At 41.8% G+C, this 16,075-nt stretch overlaps 1 protein-coding gene across 1 annotated transcript; it reads right to left on the reverse strand.

Moving 5' to 3' along the window:
• Positions 1–4,530: 4,530 nt before the first annotated feature.
• REXO2 (RNA exonuclease 2) lies at positions 4,531–14,828 on the reverse strand. The gene is made up of 7 exons (XM_006207796.3): positions 14,527–14,828; positions 13,477–13,560; positions 10,383–10,460; positions 9,690–9,801; positions 8,195–8,303; positions 6,924–6,977; positions 4,531–4,986 (listed from the first exon to the last, which is right to left on the reverse strand). The coding sequence occupies exons 1-7, from the start codon at positions 14,671–14,673 to the stop codon at positions 4,857–4,859; spliced, it is 714 nt and encodes a 237-aa protein (XP_006207858.1). The 5' UTR covers positions 14,674–14,828; the 3' UTR covers positions 4,531–4,856.
• Between the last annotated feature and the right edge of the window lie 1,247 nt (positions 14,829–16,075).

Consider the following 16,075-nt stretch of genomic DNA (forward strand, 5'->3'; position numbering starts at 1 on the left):
GACAGTATTTTTAACATCCTTACTTAGGAAAATAAAAGTTGGCAATCTCAATACAGTATCCAAATGATGTAAAACTGTTGCTATTTATAAAACCAGTACACAGCCAACACTGTGTAAAACAAATGCCGAGGAGGGAACAAGGTTTTCTAGTCAAGATCTGGCCTTGGAGCATGTAAAGCCAGCCCCATTTCTGGAAGCCTATACTTAATCAGAACTCGTTAGAATAGGAACAATCTTTGCTCCCTGTTCCAGTCCAGGGAGGGCTAGGAATCCTCTTCACAGAGTCCCTAACATCTGTCCTACTTTTCAGTTCTCTTAAAATTATTTCCTGCTAGTTGTTAAGTATGAACATAAAATGGGCTGTCAGTCAACCTATTTCACAAAAGACCGTGAAAGGCTAAGAAAGTAGAAGGACGTAAAGGAACCTCTGGAAATGGTAGAGAAGAGCGTGTGTACAGGAAAAATACGTGAATGATTTGGACAGAACACAACCAGGACAAGCGAAAATGCAAAACGGTACACAGGCTCTGATTTAACAAAGAATTTCATTGCTCAAGATAAAGTGTGAGCTGGTGAGATGGAATGCAAAGTGGAGAAGTTTTTCCACAGAAACAAAATAGGACCGGGTTCCAGGGCAGCCTAGACTGCCCATTAACCTAGATTATCCAAGAAGTACGCCTAACTCAGAATTCAGAAACATCTCTCCTCCAACTCCTGTGGCTAAATTTGGAGTGAAAGAGGAGGCTGGAGGTTCCTCGGGGATATTAATTTGTTAAATTTCCTTTGTCTCTAAACAAAGCCAGCAGTTCCTCATACCACTCTGAGGCTGCAGAACAGAAAACTCCGCCCTCAACTGCCCACTTCCTGCTACTCCAAATCAGGAAACAATGGGAAATTACTCCTCCCAAGGGCACAAGCCAGGGTCCCAGAGGCAGCTCCTCCAAGCTGGCTCCCATTCCACATTCGTCCCAAGGCAGGGTCATTCTGAAAACAAGTCATGGTCAATTGCGCATCTTCTTTTATGGTGAAATATACGTGACATTAAGTGTTCCATTTTTGCCATTTTCAAGTGTACAGTCTGGTGGCATTAAGTCCATTTACATCGTTGCACAACCCAAATTCGGCAGCTTACCCTGGGTCCCCAAGGATTCTGCAGGCTGTGGGTTTTCACCTGCACAAGAATGTCTTTTTGCTCCACGCTCCCCAACCTTTCCATTTTTCTAGGGCTCATTCCTAACGACAGAGTCTTGTTTACTGAACCACAGAATACCAGTGAATACCACTATAACCAGGTGCAAAACCCAAGTGATAAAATTATCCTGAAGACTAAGTGAAGCCTCAGGTCCTACGCATTCCACTTGGCAAGTCAATTGCGAACACAACTACTGCATCCCCTGCATTCTAATGAAGACTTATAATTCCTTTTTTTCTGCAGACTATTTAACATGTATATTAACTTTATTATCTGACATATAGAAATGATATATTTAAAGTGTACAATTTAATGATTCTATATATGTGTGTGTGTATATATATATAGTGGGAAAAAAATGACCATCAAACTAAGTAACTTACCCATCACCTCTACATCGTTACCTCTGTGTGTGTGTGTGTGTGTGTGTGTGTGTGTGTGTGTGTGTGTGTGTGTTGATTAAAGATCTATTCTCTTAGAAAATTTCAACTATTCCTCTACTCAACAGAAAATTCTCAACTAGGGAGGAACTCTTCATTTATATTACCACCATGGCAATGGCTTTATCAGGAGACACATTAAGGGCAGGGGGCGGGCAGGGGTCAAAAGGTTAAAAAAAAAAAAAAGAAGCTACATAAAATTAAAGGCTTTGCTCAAATAACTGAAACTCAATTTTCACAGTAGATATACAGCGTATATCCAGAGATATACAGTATAATGTCTTTTGCTTCATCAGCAGATACAGAACATAACAGCTTTTGAATCAACCTGCTACGCCAGGCTCATCCCAGCAACAACCCATTTTCCGCTACCCTTGCTGTGTATTAATTCTTCAGGACAGGGCGTCTGAGTGTCCCTAGGACTATCATGCACAATCAAAAGGCAACCAATCTGTGAAAACTTATTTAATGACTAAACTGCAGTTGACCACAATGATTAGTTCTTCCTGATTTTTAATTTAAGGCTTACCCATGCGAGAACAGCAGCGCTGCCGAAGAAAACTGTCAGTTTCCCCATGGATGTCGGCTGGCTTATTAATAAAGGGATACAGTGTAAATGAGAAAACACAGGTATCCCAGGCTCTACTCTCATCTCCTGTGGCTAAGCTCCCGGTAAAAGGGGTCTTTCTTGCCCACATACTCAGTACAATGGCTGGATTATCATGGGCACTCGAGGAATACTGACGGGAGACTGTCATCACAGTACCAACTCATTCACCTCATGAGTTTGATGCAAGAGAAATACACCTGGATGATCCTGAGAACAGAGCCTGCAGGGTAATTACAGCACAGACAGAAGAACCGCCAAACGAGGCGCCCCAGCAGCTCTGGGGTGGCAAGCTATCCGGACATAGTCATCGTTAAGGCTGTCATTCCGTTTAAATCCATCTGCAGTGCAGTTCGTTTCACAGGAATTACTCCGCAGCTTCAGGAATTTCCTGCACAATCAGTTACCAGCCCTACAAATGTCAATTTCTTCTTCTTAAGCAGACTCATAAATAATGAGCCAATCACCGAACCATCAACATCACGTGTCTTCATACAGACCTGCCTCAAACCAGACGTGCTTATCTCACAGGCTGCCAGTTATTTTACTGAAAATTAACACACGCTCCATTAGGGGAAAACAGAGTTCTGCTACATAATGAAGGCACGGAACAGAGGATTAACTCAATAAGCTGGCCATTCATGTGACGGAAGATTTTTAAATGAACACCAGGAGTTAAGATTCTTAAGAAAACTAAACGGTAGGGCTCAAACAGTTAACTGGATGAAGAAACGGGGCAGCTGTGTGGGAGAAATCCCACAGTATTAACAGTAGTACCTACTCCTTCTGAACCTCTTTCTCGAGCCTGGATTTTTCCTATTTATGCTTGCATTAGAATTTATAACACTCCTGAGAGGCAAGTAAGAACACAGACGACCTTACCAAATTTTAGTTAGGAGCACAATTTAATGATTTAGTTGGAATCATTAAATTGTACACTTTAAAGCGAAGAGAGGTCTGTAACAGACTTCAGCATCACAGTCATGGGCATTAAACGAACATTGATTTAAGATGATGGCCCAGACACCGTAGCACCCCTTCTCAGAGATGCTGGCCTGCGTCAGTCCATCACCATTACGCATTAACTATCACGACAGCGTGCTCACTAGGTACCATGCACTGAACTCAGGACTATGTGTAGTATTTAATTTAATCCTGACAATTCTTTTGAGTTCAGATACCACCATTCTCATTTTATAGACAAGGAAACTGAGGCTTTATAGACAAGTGAACCTGCCAGAGCACTGAGTATGTCACACAGCTCAGATATGAACCCAGAGTTTGACTCAAAAGCCCTATTTTTAACCACTACAAAGTCCTGTCTTCCAACCCACTGAAGTTGATACATGAGCTAAAATCCATGCCGTTCCGAATAGTGGAAAAAACACTAGTCAGGAAAGCCAGCGGACTTAATGTTTTCATCAACTCACACTTCCTAGGCTTGTGCATCTGACCCTCAATTTACTCATTTAGAAAAAGTTCCACTCAAGCCTCTCTCCACTCATGGGTTGCTGTATAGCTAAAACAACTTAGCAAACGAAGTTACGAGGTAATTCTCATCTACAGTTCAGTAATTTCTGTCTGACATCAGGTCATACTGCTATGTTCATATAATGGCCCTATTATCAAGTTAAGGTGGAATCCGGGATCACCACAGAAGGCCTTTAGCCCAGTGGTTCGCCAGGAGAGGTGGGTCACCTGGGGGCCCTTCCCAATTCCGATTTCCTGTTTTACGGGGCATCTGTCTGGAGGAGACACATTCTACAGACAGATGATTCTAATGTAGCCTCTGGCTGAGGACTCCTTTTATTACTGTGCTCTGAAGTACATAAACTTAGGAGTTAAGATGGTCAAATTGAAGTCCTTTCTCAAATACTTACTAACCACTAGACCAAGGGCAGCCAGACACTTACATTCTATAAACCCAGCATGGTGGCTGCCTCGGACATAATACCTATTCAGTAAGGCTTAGTTGTTAACTACAGAATCCCTGGCTGGCAGCTTCCTTGAATTTCTTGAATATAAATACAGCAAAGAGTAGCTATGCCAGAGCTCTGTTAGTTCAAGAAATACAACAAGAAGCCCAGCCTGCTTCTCTGAACCTGCCTCCAGTCATTCTGTTCTCAACTTGTAAGCAAACAGAGTAAGCTCACTTCCTATTTAACATGAAGAAACTTCATCCACTCCTGATGGCATTATGAGAATTTAAACATTAGCCATACCACCTAAAAAAGAAAAAAAAATTATTTTCCAATTGTTATACTACTAAAGAATAGATAGTACAAAAAGGGTTGCATTTCAATAGAACTAGCTTTATTATTAATTTTTTTTTAAACAAAAAGAAATGGTCTAAAAGCAAATACAGATATGTACCAAGGGATGGACGCAACCTGGTACTTACAAAGGAGCTGCTGTGTCATAAATGAAAACAGCATGTTAGGAGAAAAATAATTTTCAGCTGCTGTCTGCTTGAATAATCTGGAGATGCAAGTTAACTGAAGGAAAGTGCTCTGCCAAGCAATCAGCGTGAACCAAAAAAAAAAAAACAAAAAAAAAAACAACACACCACCAGGAGTTGCTTCCAGAGAACTACGTGGTGGCAGCACGGAAACTGGCATCAACTCACAGTCTTCTCATTTTCCCCATTTTCTATAATTTTCCTCTTCTTTTCCTCTGTTTTTTTCTTGAAGATGTTATTCCGATAAAACTGAAGTTCTTTGATGCTTTCACTAATGTCATCAAGCGCCCTACAAGCAAACACACCGCACTGAGTTGAAACGTCCGGAACGGGGGGAGGTGATCATCCTTTTACAGAGCACAGCTTTTTATACACAACTGAGGACCAGCAGGCACGACTATAAATGCCACTATCTGACATCACCAGTAAGTGGAAGACATCAGGAAAGCAAATTTAAGTGCTTTGTTTTTTTTTCAAAAAATGCTAAGATTAAAAAAAAAAATGATTCTAAACTGCATAACAGGTTGAAGTTTCCCAAATCTTTCCATAAGATGATGAGGGGTTCCATCAGGGGCAAAAAAAAAAAAAAAAACAAGGAAGAATTCCAGGGTCAAATAAGTTTAGGAAAAACTCAAACATTTCTCTTTTGAAGTTTTCTGCAAAGCATTTAATGTACTAAAACCTACCAGGAATTCCCAAGAGGAGGTGGTACTGAATACATAGCATTTCCGAAACCTAATCGACCACATATTAACAGCTCGTGGAACACAGTTTGGGAAATGTGGTGCAATAATGATGTCCCTACGCAAAACACATTGCCACTCTCGAACATAACGCATGACTCAGTCGTCAGCATAAGCATCAATTATCAGACAGGATCCACCTCCTCCCTCGAGGTGATTTGCGCTACAACCAGTGGCAACCTGCCTGCATCTGACAGCCTTTCTTCGCCTCCAACATGCTGTCTCTCATCTGTCATAGTCTGAGAAATCAGGTAACCAAGATGATCAGAACAGCGTGCAAATACATCAGTAAGCTCAGAACGACGGGCCGAGGGCCTCTTTTAGAGAATAAACTGCACAAATTCAGTGCAGGAGTTTTACGACAGTTACTTCTGTGGTCAAGGCAACAATGGTGCTTTCTTCCCAGATCTCGGCTAGGTGGTGGAGAGCTAAAACCGCCAAAAATACAGTCTCTGGCTAAATCAAGGAACACCACATCTTAGCCACAAATCTGGAACCCAAAGAAGATCTGAAAACCCAAAGTACATTTACAGCCCATTATGTGGTAGCACCTGACCGATCTGGATGCGAGGCTATTGAAAGTCATTAGGTCCGCCATTCACTGTGAGCATCCATACATTTCACTATAGAAACAGCAGCGTGTTTGACTATGGGGGGGCCTCCTCAGACCTCGTTAGGGGTGCTATATAAACACTACAGGGGCTCCACTACCGTTCTAAAACCCGAAAAATTCTGAAATCCAACACACATCAAGCCCTGACTATTTCAGGTTAAGGTTTATTCTAGGCCTGTGCGACTGTGCTGTGGTCCACGTGAGCCCAAAAAAAGACATGAGCACGCCAGGCTCTTTAGAGCAGGGGCGTGGTTTTTCTGTTTGGCTAGAACTGTGCGTGGCACGCAGGAGGGGCTCAGTAAATGGATGAGATAAATGCTGCCCTGAGAAGCCAGCTGCTAAATCTCCCATCAAGTTTCATGCCCTTCCTGCAAGACTACGAAACCGAAAAGTAAAAGAGGACACTAGGTACACAAGATCTTTAAATTCCTTGTGTCTAAAGTTGCAGACATAAAAGGAAACAATCTGACAACCTAAAAAGTGTCAAAGTGAGGTTAACTGTATCACGCAACTGTACACAAAGTGTTCTCATTTTAAATGGCCACAAATCCATATTGTTGCTGGGAAGGACATTAGTACTGCTCGTCAGCAGAAAAATTAAGACTGTTGCACATACCTACAAACCTGAGTTATCTACAGGTTTTAAAATAGCAATGAGACATAAAACCGTACATATCTCATAATGGAATGCTCGAATCCTGACCAGAATTCCTGATAACCTTAGCCAAAGAGAGTTATCTTTCTGCTCGTCAGCCTTTACTTTCCCCCAAGGAAAAAGAGCAGAGAGGAGACATTACTGCAAGCAGTCAGGAATTTGGGGGTTATAAACATGTGTCCGATCGCCAAGTACTTGGAAGGACCAGAACTTACCTGTGAGAGGCAGCCTTCTTTGGTGCAAATTCGTATTCTTCTGGATACCAGCGTCTATACACAGCAAAAATGGAACTCTCAAAGGAAACTGTCTCAAATACACTGAATAATGACATCCTTCAAGTAACTGATTACATTGGAAAAGGCCTTTGAGTTGTTAACTGTTGAGCTGCCTCCCTTGTCTGGGACTCCATCTTCCACCCCCTCCTCTCTTCATTCTATATATTCTCTTTGGGCAAGATCGTCAGTGTATGAGATTCCTGCATCTGCTCACTCCAGCCCAGCCCTCTCCCGTGGGTCTGTCATGGATACCAACTGCATGCTGGACGTCTCCACCTAAAATCCACCAGACAGTTCCAACTCAACACACATAAAACCATACTCACCACCCTCGAGACCTCCCTGTCCCCATCCACCAAGTCTCCTCTTCCTCTTATTTCCCCTTTCATCTTTGAACAGCTCCATCATCCACCCATCTGCCCAAACTAGAAACACGAGGACTCACTGTACACCTCCTCCCTTTTCTCAGGCCCCATTAAGCACTCAATGCCGTTCCACTGACCTCAAATATTCTATCTCCATGCTGCTCGCTACCACCCCCTGCCACTTCCATGGCTCATTCTTCCCTCTCCAAGATGATGTGAGCCTCGTTCTTACCTCTCTATCTCTTTTCTTACCACCCTCTAACCAGAATGATCTAATCGTATTACCCTTAGCCTCCTGCTCCTGTCAGTCTCCACACCTCTGCCCATTCTTGGGAACGCTCTCTCCTCACCTAACCTGGAAAATGTCCACTCTTCTTTAAATCTCAACTTGAAAGCTATTTTCTATGAGAAGTTTTCGCTGACTTCCCATCCCCCCAACTCCAGAAGCTGGGCGGTCCTTCTCTCGCGCCCTTGATCTTCCACATGAACGATCTTCCATGACAGAAGTCACCACACAGTATACTTCCCAGGTGTGTTTTTTACACATCTGTCAACTCACTAGATCCTAAGCCCTCAAGGGCTTTATATCTGTATGTTCCCAGCACATAGGCTAGTATGAGGCACAGAATGGGTGCTCAATCAACTTTCTGGATTAATGAAATTTACATGGAAAACTTTTTAGGTTCCTTCCCCCAGTTCTCACCAGCTCAAGCAAGAATGGGATGAGCAAGTTATATACCCACTTGGCACCCTCAGTTCTATACCTCTATTCAATTACTCTCCACAAATTCTCAATTAAAATATGCTAAATGAGGCAATTTAACAGATCCTAAATATAGCCCTTACCTGCACAGTTCTTTAACAGTGCTCACATCAATTATTCTATAATGAAGATGTTTCATGAACTGGGGCATGTATTTGTCAAGAAACTTCTTATCTGCATGAACTGAATTTCCTAGAAAGACACGAAGCATACCGCACCTGTGTATTTCTAGTAATATACAGGAGGACATAAAAATGCATACACTGTATTGCACTGGAAACCATTTTTTACATTCAAACAATTCCTAAAAGCATCTCAAAATTCCTAAATTAGATTTGAGTGTGTCTGATTAGATTACAAATGCAGGTTTTGGAGTATTTAATCAGTCTAGCTCATAATAAATTTGTAAATGGCCTCTGTACGGACAAAAAGATTCAATCTACCATTCTGCATACTTAAAATAATGCTCAACTCTGTCTACTTTCTCAGATACCATGAGATGTGCAAATTTTCTCCCAGTATCACAAAATCCACACCAACACTAAACATGTTACTGAATCTCATAAGCAGATAAGCCTTTGTTTATATTTTAATTTTAATAAAGCATATCCATATTCATATTTCCACATAGTAAGTTATATTAAAAACATTAAATTTTAAATAAGAACTTTAAAACAGACACCAGCTGCATCAACTAAGGGAAAAATTTATACAATACATGCTCTAGTACTTAAAGTCAAGACTTTTTTTTTTAAGAATATTTAAGGAAAGTGTTAGTTACTGTTACCAGTTTACATATACAAGTACAATACACCTCCACAGAACATTAACCTCCCTTTGACAATGGCAGTCCTTTCAAAATCCTAGTAGAACTGGCCTGGTTTCTCTAAAAAGTCAGTGTCACAAGGGGGAAAAAAGAGAGGTGCATATTCTAGATTAAGACACTATAGAAGAAAAAAATAATAAAAAATAAAAAATAAAAAAGTAAAATAAAAAATAAAAAAAGACACTAAAGAGACATTAACCAAGTGACATGCATGAGGCTGGACTGAATCCTGACTGAAACAAACAGATGTTCAGATGTGGACTACCTATCTGATGATGTTACTGAATTATTTTTAATCATCTTAACTGTGATAATGATACTGTGATAATGATATATTACATAAGAAAATGTCCTTATTCTTAGGAAATGCTGGATGAAGTATTTTGGGATCAAGTGTTACAATGCCTGCAATTTACCTTCAAATGTCAAAAAAAATAAACCAATCAAACAAACATGGCACAAGGTTAACAATGACTAAATCTAACTTTTCTATACATTCGAAGTGTTTCCATAATAAAAATATGTGGGAAAATTTAACTGAGTTAGTCTGTGTATCCCATGTCAGGTTTCAGGGCATTTAAAATACGCATACATAAATTACGCAAGGAAATGTGAACACAAAAGTAAGATACACAATCTAAATCAGGGTAAGCGGAAGACATATGTCCTTGGCTGATCTGTCTGGAACTGCAGTCCTTTGAACCACTATAACGGAAGACTAGCTACAAGATGTACACAGGACTGGATTTTACCTGCAAGTGGACAGAGCCCTGGAGGAGTCTGCTGTCGTACAAAGGACAGAAATTCATACTCTGCCTGCTGCAATGTCATTGTACTCTCCTTCACCGCTTTGGTTAGACCAGACTGCAAGAGAGAATCCCCAGGCCCCACCAAAACACATGAGGTCAGTTTTCAAAGGCATCCACAATTGAAACGTCACTTCTAAAACAGGCAGATATAACCACAGATGGACCATTTACAGGCTCAAGTTCACAAATGAAACTGCCATCTTTGCACTGATTTTTTTTTTTTCCTTAAAGAATCCAAGTCAAATAAGCTACGTTCCTGACTGTTAATAGCAGTTCCACACAGTCAAAAAAGGTGCTCAAAGTCCAATGATACAACCTCTGGGAAGAAACAACTATTAACAGGAGATCAGCATTGCCCCTTCTCCGAAAGCGGATTTGAGCAATACTTGACGATCGCCGATGCATTAGCAACAGACTGAACGTAGGAGAGGACAAAAGAGGATATTCAGAAGAAGATGATCTCGAGAGGTTCCCAAGGTGAACAGTGAACAAGCAAGCAGTTCCCCAGGCTCGCTAAGCAATCTTCTTCTACCCCTTTTAAAAATACCATCCAGCAAGGGTATAGGATTCCTGCGTGGGGGCAACAAGGTTGTCACTGAGCCCCAGAGCAGCAGCCCTGTTATTTGGTACTGTTACCTTCCCGTGATGCTCCTTACACCAATCTGACATGCTGTCCAGTAACTCATCTGGCTGTTTTATAATCAGGTTGGGACCCTGTAGACGGGAAAGGCTGTTAGTCATCCAGAATCAACAGGGCTAAGCTTGGTTTCTGAGGCAAAGTTTAAGCGGCTTTAAGGATTAAATACATATATATACACCAGAGAAGAGAAAGGTGAGAGCACTTTGTTAACTCTACAAGCGGTGCTCATTCACGCCAGCACCGTTTATGGCAACAAAAACATCATGAACGAACACACACAACTGAAAAATGAAACACCTATTAAAGGAGGACACAAATATCTATCCAGGGTCAGTAAACTATAGTCCCAAACTGTGGTGTTTTGTTTTTTTTTTTTTTACCAGCAAGCTAAGAATTTGTAAAGGGTTGTAAAACAAACAAGCAAACATGACAGAGAGGTATGTGGCACTCTAAGCCTAAAATATTTAACATCTGCTTTTTTTTTTAGAAAAAGCTTGCCAAACCTGTGAAAAGTGTCTGCATACTTCAATAAAAAAGAATGCAAATTTTCAAAAAATACCAAAAAAAAGTGTTTATATTGCCAAATGAAAAAAAGCAAATTGCAGAAACAGTATAGACATGCATATGAGTTCACTTACATTTGTTTAAAAGAAATACACACAATTGTATTTGCTACAAAATACTAAGAAAACACATACAAGTGGGGGAATAGGATGAGACAGAAGAAGAGGGCAAAAAAACAAGAGCTTACGATAATTATATATTTGGCATAAAATTGAACTATTTAATAGTATTTTCATAAGAAGAAGTTCAAAAAGTAACTGGTGACATCTGAAAAATTTTAAAAGTGACCCCAGAATGCTCAGCCCCATTTACTAGAACACTCAACTGTGAGTCAGACGGAGTCCCAGCAGCAACAAAAGCTCAACCTAATGGCATTCGAACAAGTCACCTTCGCCTTAGTTTTCCCATCTGTACGACGGAGATAAACTGCTCACCTTCCCTCACAGGCATGTTAACAGGGTAAGAGAAATTAGAGATATGAAAGTTCCTTGAACTCTCTGGAAGAAAAGTACTCTGTAAACTCAAATTATTATCACTACTAAGGTGGCAAAAATAATTCACAATCATTGAGAGGAATGACAAGAATTTGACTAAAGTATGTCTGATATCTACAACTAACAAGGAGTTTTAGCCAAACAAGAAGGCTGGTCATGGCAATCTCCAAGAAGAAGCAAAAAAATGTGCTCTGATATTTTTTTTAAAAAAACCAAAAATCCTCATATTGCAAAATACAATTCTAAGAAATTGATGGGAAGAACAAACTACCACCAACTTAAGGCTACGTAACTGAACTCCAGATCCAAGCGTGGTACTCTGAAGAATTCTCAGGGTGGGATGTCTGCTCTTCTACCACCACAAAATACTCTCCCCAGACTCATATATGAGAATAAAACATATTTTCCACAGAACTGACACTTAAGTGCCAACAGCCCTGAAGCATTTTTGTGTGTTTGTTTTTAAACATCCGTATCCTCATCTGACTGCATCTATTTACACATGCCGGGCTCATCTGCAGCTGTGTGAACACAGACCCAAATTTCCTCCAGGGCACATATCAACTCACTGGTCCATTAAACTGTCAGGATTTCACATTATATCAGTAATCTAAGGGAAAAAACTCTTCTTTAGCCAAGGGTAAGTAAGGCTGGTAAATACAGACACTTCTCTATTGACCTCTGGTAAATTCCAAGTGACAGGAAAAAGACCAAACCTAAAAACTCAAGGTTTATATAAAGTTTGTTTGTTCGTTTGTTTAAAGAGCTAGTTGTTACGATGAGAAATACAACGTCTCAAGATTCTCCTCCACCTGATGGGCAGGAAGTACTCCGAGGTGTGTGCATCCTGGTACCCCATGGAAGTAGCCATTCATCTAAAACGGTTCCTCCCCCTTTTTTACCTACCCAGGAAAATAAGCAGAAGTCTTAAGTGCAGATTTCTGAAATTTATCCAGTGCCAGCAACACATCAAGCCGACCCTCTGGAAACTCATTTAACAAAACTGTCTTTCCCAAAAACATCCCTGCCATGTTCCTATTCCAGAATCTCTCACTCCTTCTGAATACTGCTGACAAGTTATTTAGGGCCCAGAATTTCACCCTCTACCAATTAGGGGCTGTCATACACTTATTAAATGGTTTGTGTGTGGCCAAAAGGCAACAGGTGTGTTTTATTTGTTTTGCTTAATGTTTCAGTTAAAAGCAGCATGTTAAAACTTTAATCATGCCCAATAAGTCAATAAGAGGATATTTTATGATTCTGTACCAATAGAAATTCCAAAATCTTATTATAGATCTAGAAGAATCACATATCCTAGATGAAAAGGTAGACACTGGATATACAGGATCAGGTTGAAGCTAAGGTTATGACATAAAGAAGTCAACTTTGGCGTGAGTCACCAATCCCGGGGAGGCTGCACTGGTCTGTCTTATTGCTTAGGAGCAGTTTACTCAGACTACCTGGCTCTCCCATAACCAGCCAGGTGGCCTTGGGCAAATCACCCAATGTCTCTGTGCCAAAATCTCTCTCTCTATAAAATAACTGTAACAGTACCTACCTGACAGCTGCTGTGAGGATTAAGAGTGAACATATGTAAGGGCGGGGGGGTATAGCTCAGTGGTTAGAGTACATGTTTAGCATGTATGAGGTCCTGGGTTCAATCCCTAGAACTGCCATCAAAATAACTGAACAAATAAACCTAATTACCTCCTCCCCCCTAAACAAAAACAAACAAAAAAACAGTGAATACATGTAAAGCACTTAGAACTGTGCCTGACACACAGTAAGCTCTCAGTAAATGGTAGCATTTCTATTTCCTAATTTTTGGCATGACTGTTGAAAAACAACTAGGCTGTGAGATGGATTATTTTGGTTCTGGAACCAACATTACCAGGACCTAGAACACCACTTTGGACCTTCATCTATATGTGCTTCAGGTTTCCTATTTTTAAAATAAAAAGATGGGAAAAAGCAATCTTTAGATTTCCAATACACTCTAAACAACATGGCTGTATTACAAGACACCACCTACTTCAGCCAAAATGTTGAGATCAGAGTCAGTTATCAGACAGGCCATCTCAATAATCTGGTCCTTCTCAATGTCCAATCCTGTCATCTGCAATAAAAAAATATAATACACACAAAGCTTGTCTTTCTGGCCTACTGTACCCAAGTTTATTTAACAGGGAATCCCTCAAGCATATTCAATTTATATCCCACAGCCAGGATGGAAGAGACAATAACGCTCCTTGGGCAAGTCCTCAAGGCACTCAATCTGAGTTATTTAGTCAATAAACATTTACCAAGGGCCTGCTACAAGTCACGCATCATGGTCCTACTCTGGGGCAGATGCAAAGTAAGCAAAATTGAGTGCTGACAGCACTCAATTTTGGAAGAGTTAGATAACTAACATCACTACATCTCTGCAGAGTTTACAAAGTTTTTTATTAGTTACAGCACTTGATCGGCACCACAATCTAGTATTATCCCCATTTCATATATGAGAAAACTGAGACTCAGGGAGGGGGAAGTTCTTTGCTGAGTATGAAAAACCTAAAGGGATCAAAACTATGTTGTAGTGCCAACTCAGATCCTCACTAACAGCACGACCTCGAATGAGCCGAATTCTCCCTCTCTGGGCCTCAGTTTTCTCGTTTATGGAATGTGGGGTAAGGCTGAGTCATCTCCGGAGTCCCGTCTAGTTCTAACCACCTAGGGTCCTGTGAGGCTGGCGAAGTGGGGTCTGGCGGAGCCTCTGTCTCCACCTGTACCCCTGTGACCCTAAGCCCGGGGCGACCAGAGAGGCAGCAGGGATCCACACCTAGGCGGAATTCGGGGGTCGAGGAAGCCATATGGATGACTCCTCCCTTCTTTAAAGAAACCACACAGCCCGGCACAGTCCCCAACACCCGCAGGACTGCTGCCCCCGGACCTGCCCCGCGCCGCCCACAGCCTGGCCGCGCTCACCTGGCACACCTGAGACCCAGACGTCGCCGCTCTCCCCCGAGAGGCTCGGCTGCTTGGTCCCACGCGCGACACCTCACTCGCCTCCCCTCACCCCCCCTCCACCGACCTGACTCACCTCCAGGTCCACCCAGACCATCCGCTGAGCCATGCTCTCCCCCGCCGCCATGGCTGCGCCACCTTCGCGGACACCCCGCGCCCCGAACTGCCCGCGAGTCCCACCCACACCTCGCAACAGCCTGGAGCCCAGGGAGCCGCCTAGCATCACCCGGCACGAGCCGCCACGGCCCCAGCCTCTCAGCCGGCGCTGGCGCAGGCGCGATGGTCGCTAAACGTCGCAAACCCGCGGGGAGGCGCAGGAGCAAAAACCACAAGCCCCAGCAGCCAGTGCGCCGGCTCGCCCTGAACAGTCGGGCTGAGCTGCCGAATGGGACGATGGGACTTAGAGTCTCGCCTGGTGTTGCGACGGGTTTCCCCACCCCCGCCACGTGTTTTCGGATGTTACTGGACGCGCATGTTTTTCAGAACTAAGTTTATTCGTTTCGAGGAGTTATTTCCTGAATTTGGATTAGTTGCATAGTTGAGAAACAACTCTCTTACTTTGGCCGAAAAAGACCTAGCTATCTATGTTTTAATTTTTTAAATCAAATACATCTTTCCTTTTTTGTTTTCTTCTCCCTTATTTCTACTTACCTGCCCCTCCACTCCATATATTACGTATTTTTCTTATTTATGTGAGACAGCAGGACCGTGTGCCAGAGGCCAGCTCCGCTATCATCAAATCCTTAAACGAGATCACATCTAGGAGATCACTTAGCACACGTTGGGTGCTGAATAAAAGTCCTTTTTCTTCATTGGCTGAGAGTTACTCCTTATTCCTTACGGAGGGACATGGCTTGGTCTGAATTTCAAGTCAGATGTGACTTCCTACTCTACCCTTACAAGTTCTCAAAGTTAAATCTTGTCTTTCTGTAACTATCTATGCAGCAAATTAAATTAAAATGAACGAAACACAGCTCTCCCCACTCTACAGTCTATTTTGGTTTTGATCAAAGTATTTTCGATCTCCTCCAATCTGTAGTTTCCATCATTTCTACGAGTAGAGATAGCCACTAACAGGATCCTCTGACCCTGGAGTGACAAATTGCCTGAGTCTCTTAAATCTTTGGCTATTCAGTAGCAAGTTTGGCTGCTGAGTGCGACTTTGTCACAGACATTGGTCTCAGCCTGGAATTACATCCTCTGTGTATTTTTCTGAAAGCCACTAATTACAGAGCTGGTGGTCCATCATAGTAATTCATACCTGGCGAGCTGGTTTTGTAAGAGAGAAACTTTGTTGTCTAATAAGAGCCTTAAGGGTAGTGCGGTGTCCTGGATTTCACCTTCAATTTCTCTGGTATATCCAACTCACCATCTGCCAGGTACAGAGAAAATCTCTTTGAAGGGTCATCAAATTGTGTGCAAATTATACGCAGATTATATATTATATGTGTGTATATATTCTAACCGCGTTGTCTGATGAGTGAACTTATTTTGCTATAGCTTTTTACTTTTTACTCACTTGTAGCCTACTTTATAAGAAATAGCCTGTATTTCTTCTTTAGTTTTTTTTCTTGGTTTTAAACTTGATTCATAGAAAATAAAATCAGTTGAAGTATACAGACTTT

This window comes from Vicugna pacos, chromosome 33 (genome assembly GCF_048564905.1).
Source record: "Vicugna pacos chromosome 33, VicPac4, whole genome shotgun sequence".
Taxonomy (NCBI): Eukaryota; Metazoa; Chordata; class Mammalia; order Artiodactyla; family Camelidae; genus Vicugna; species Vicugna pacos.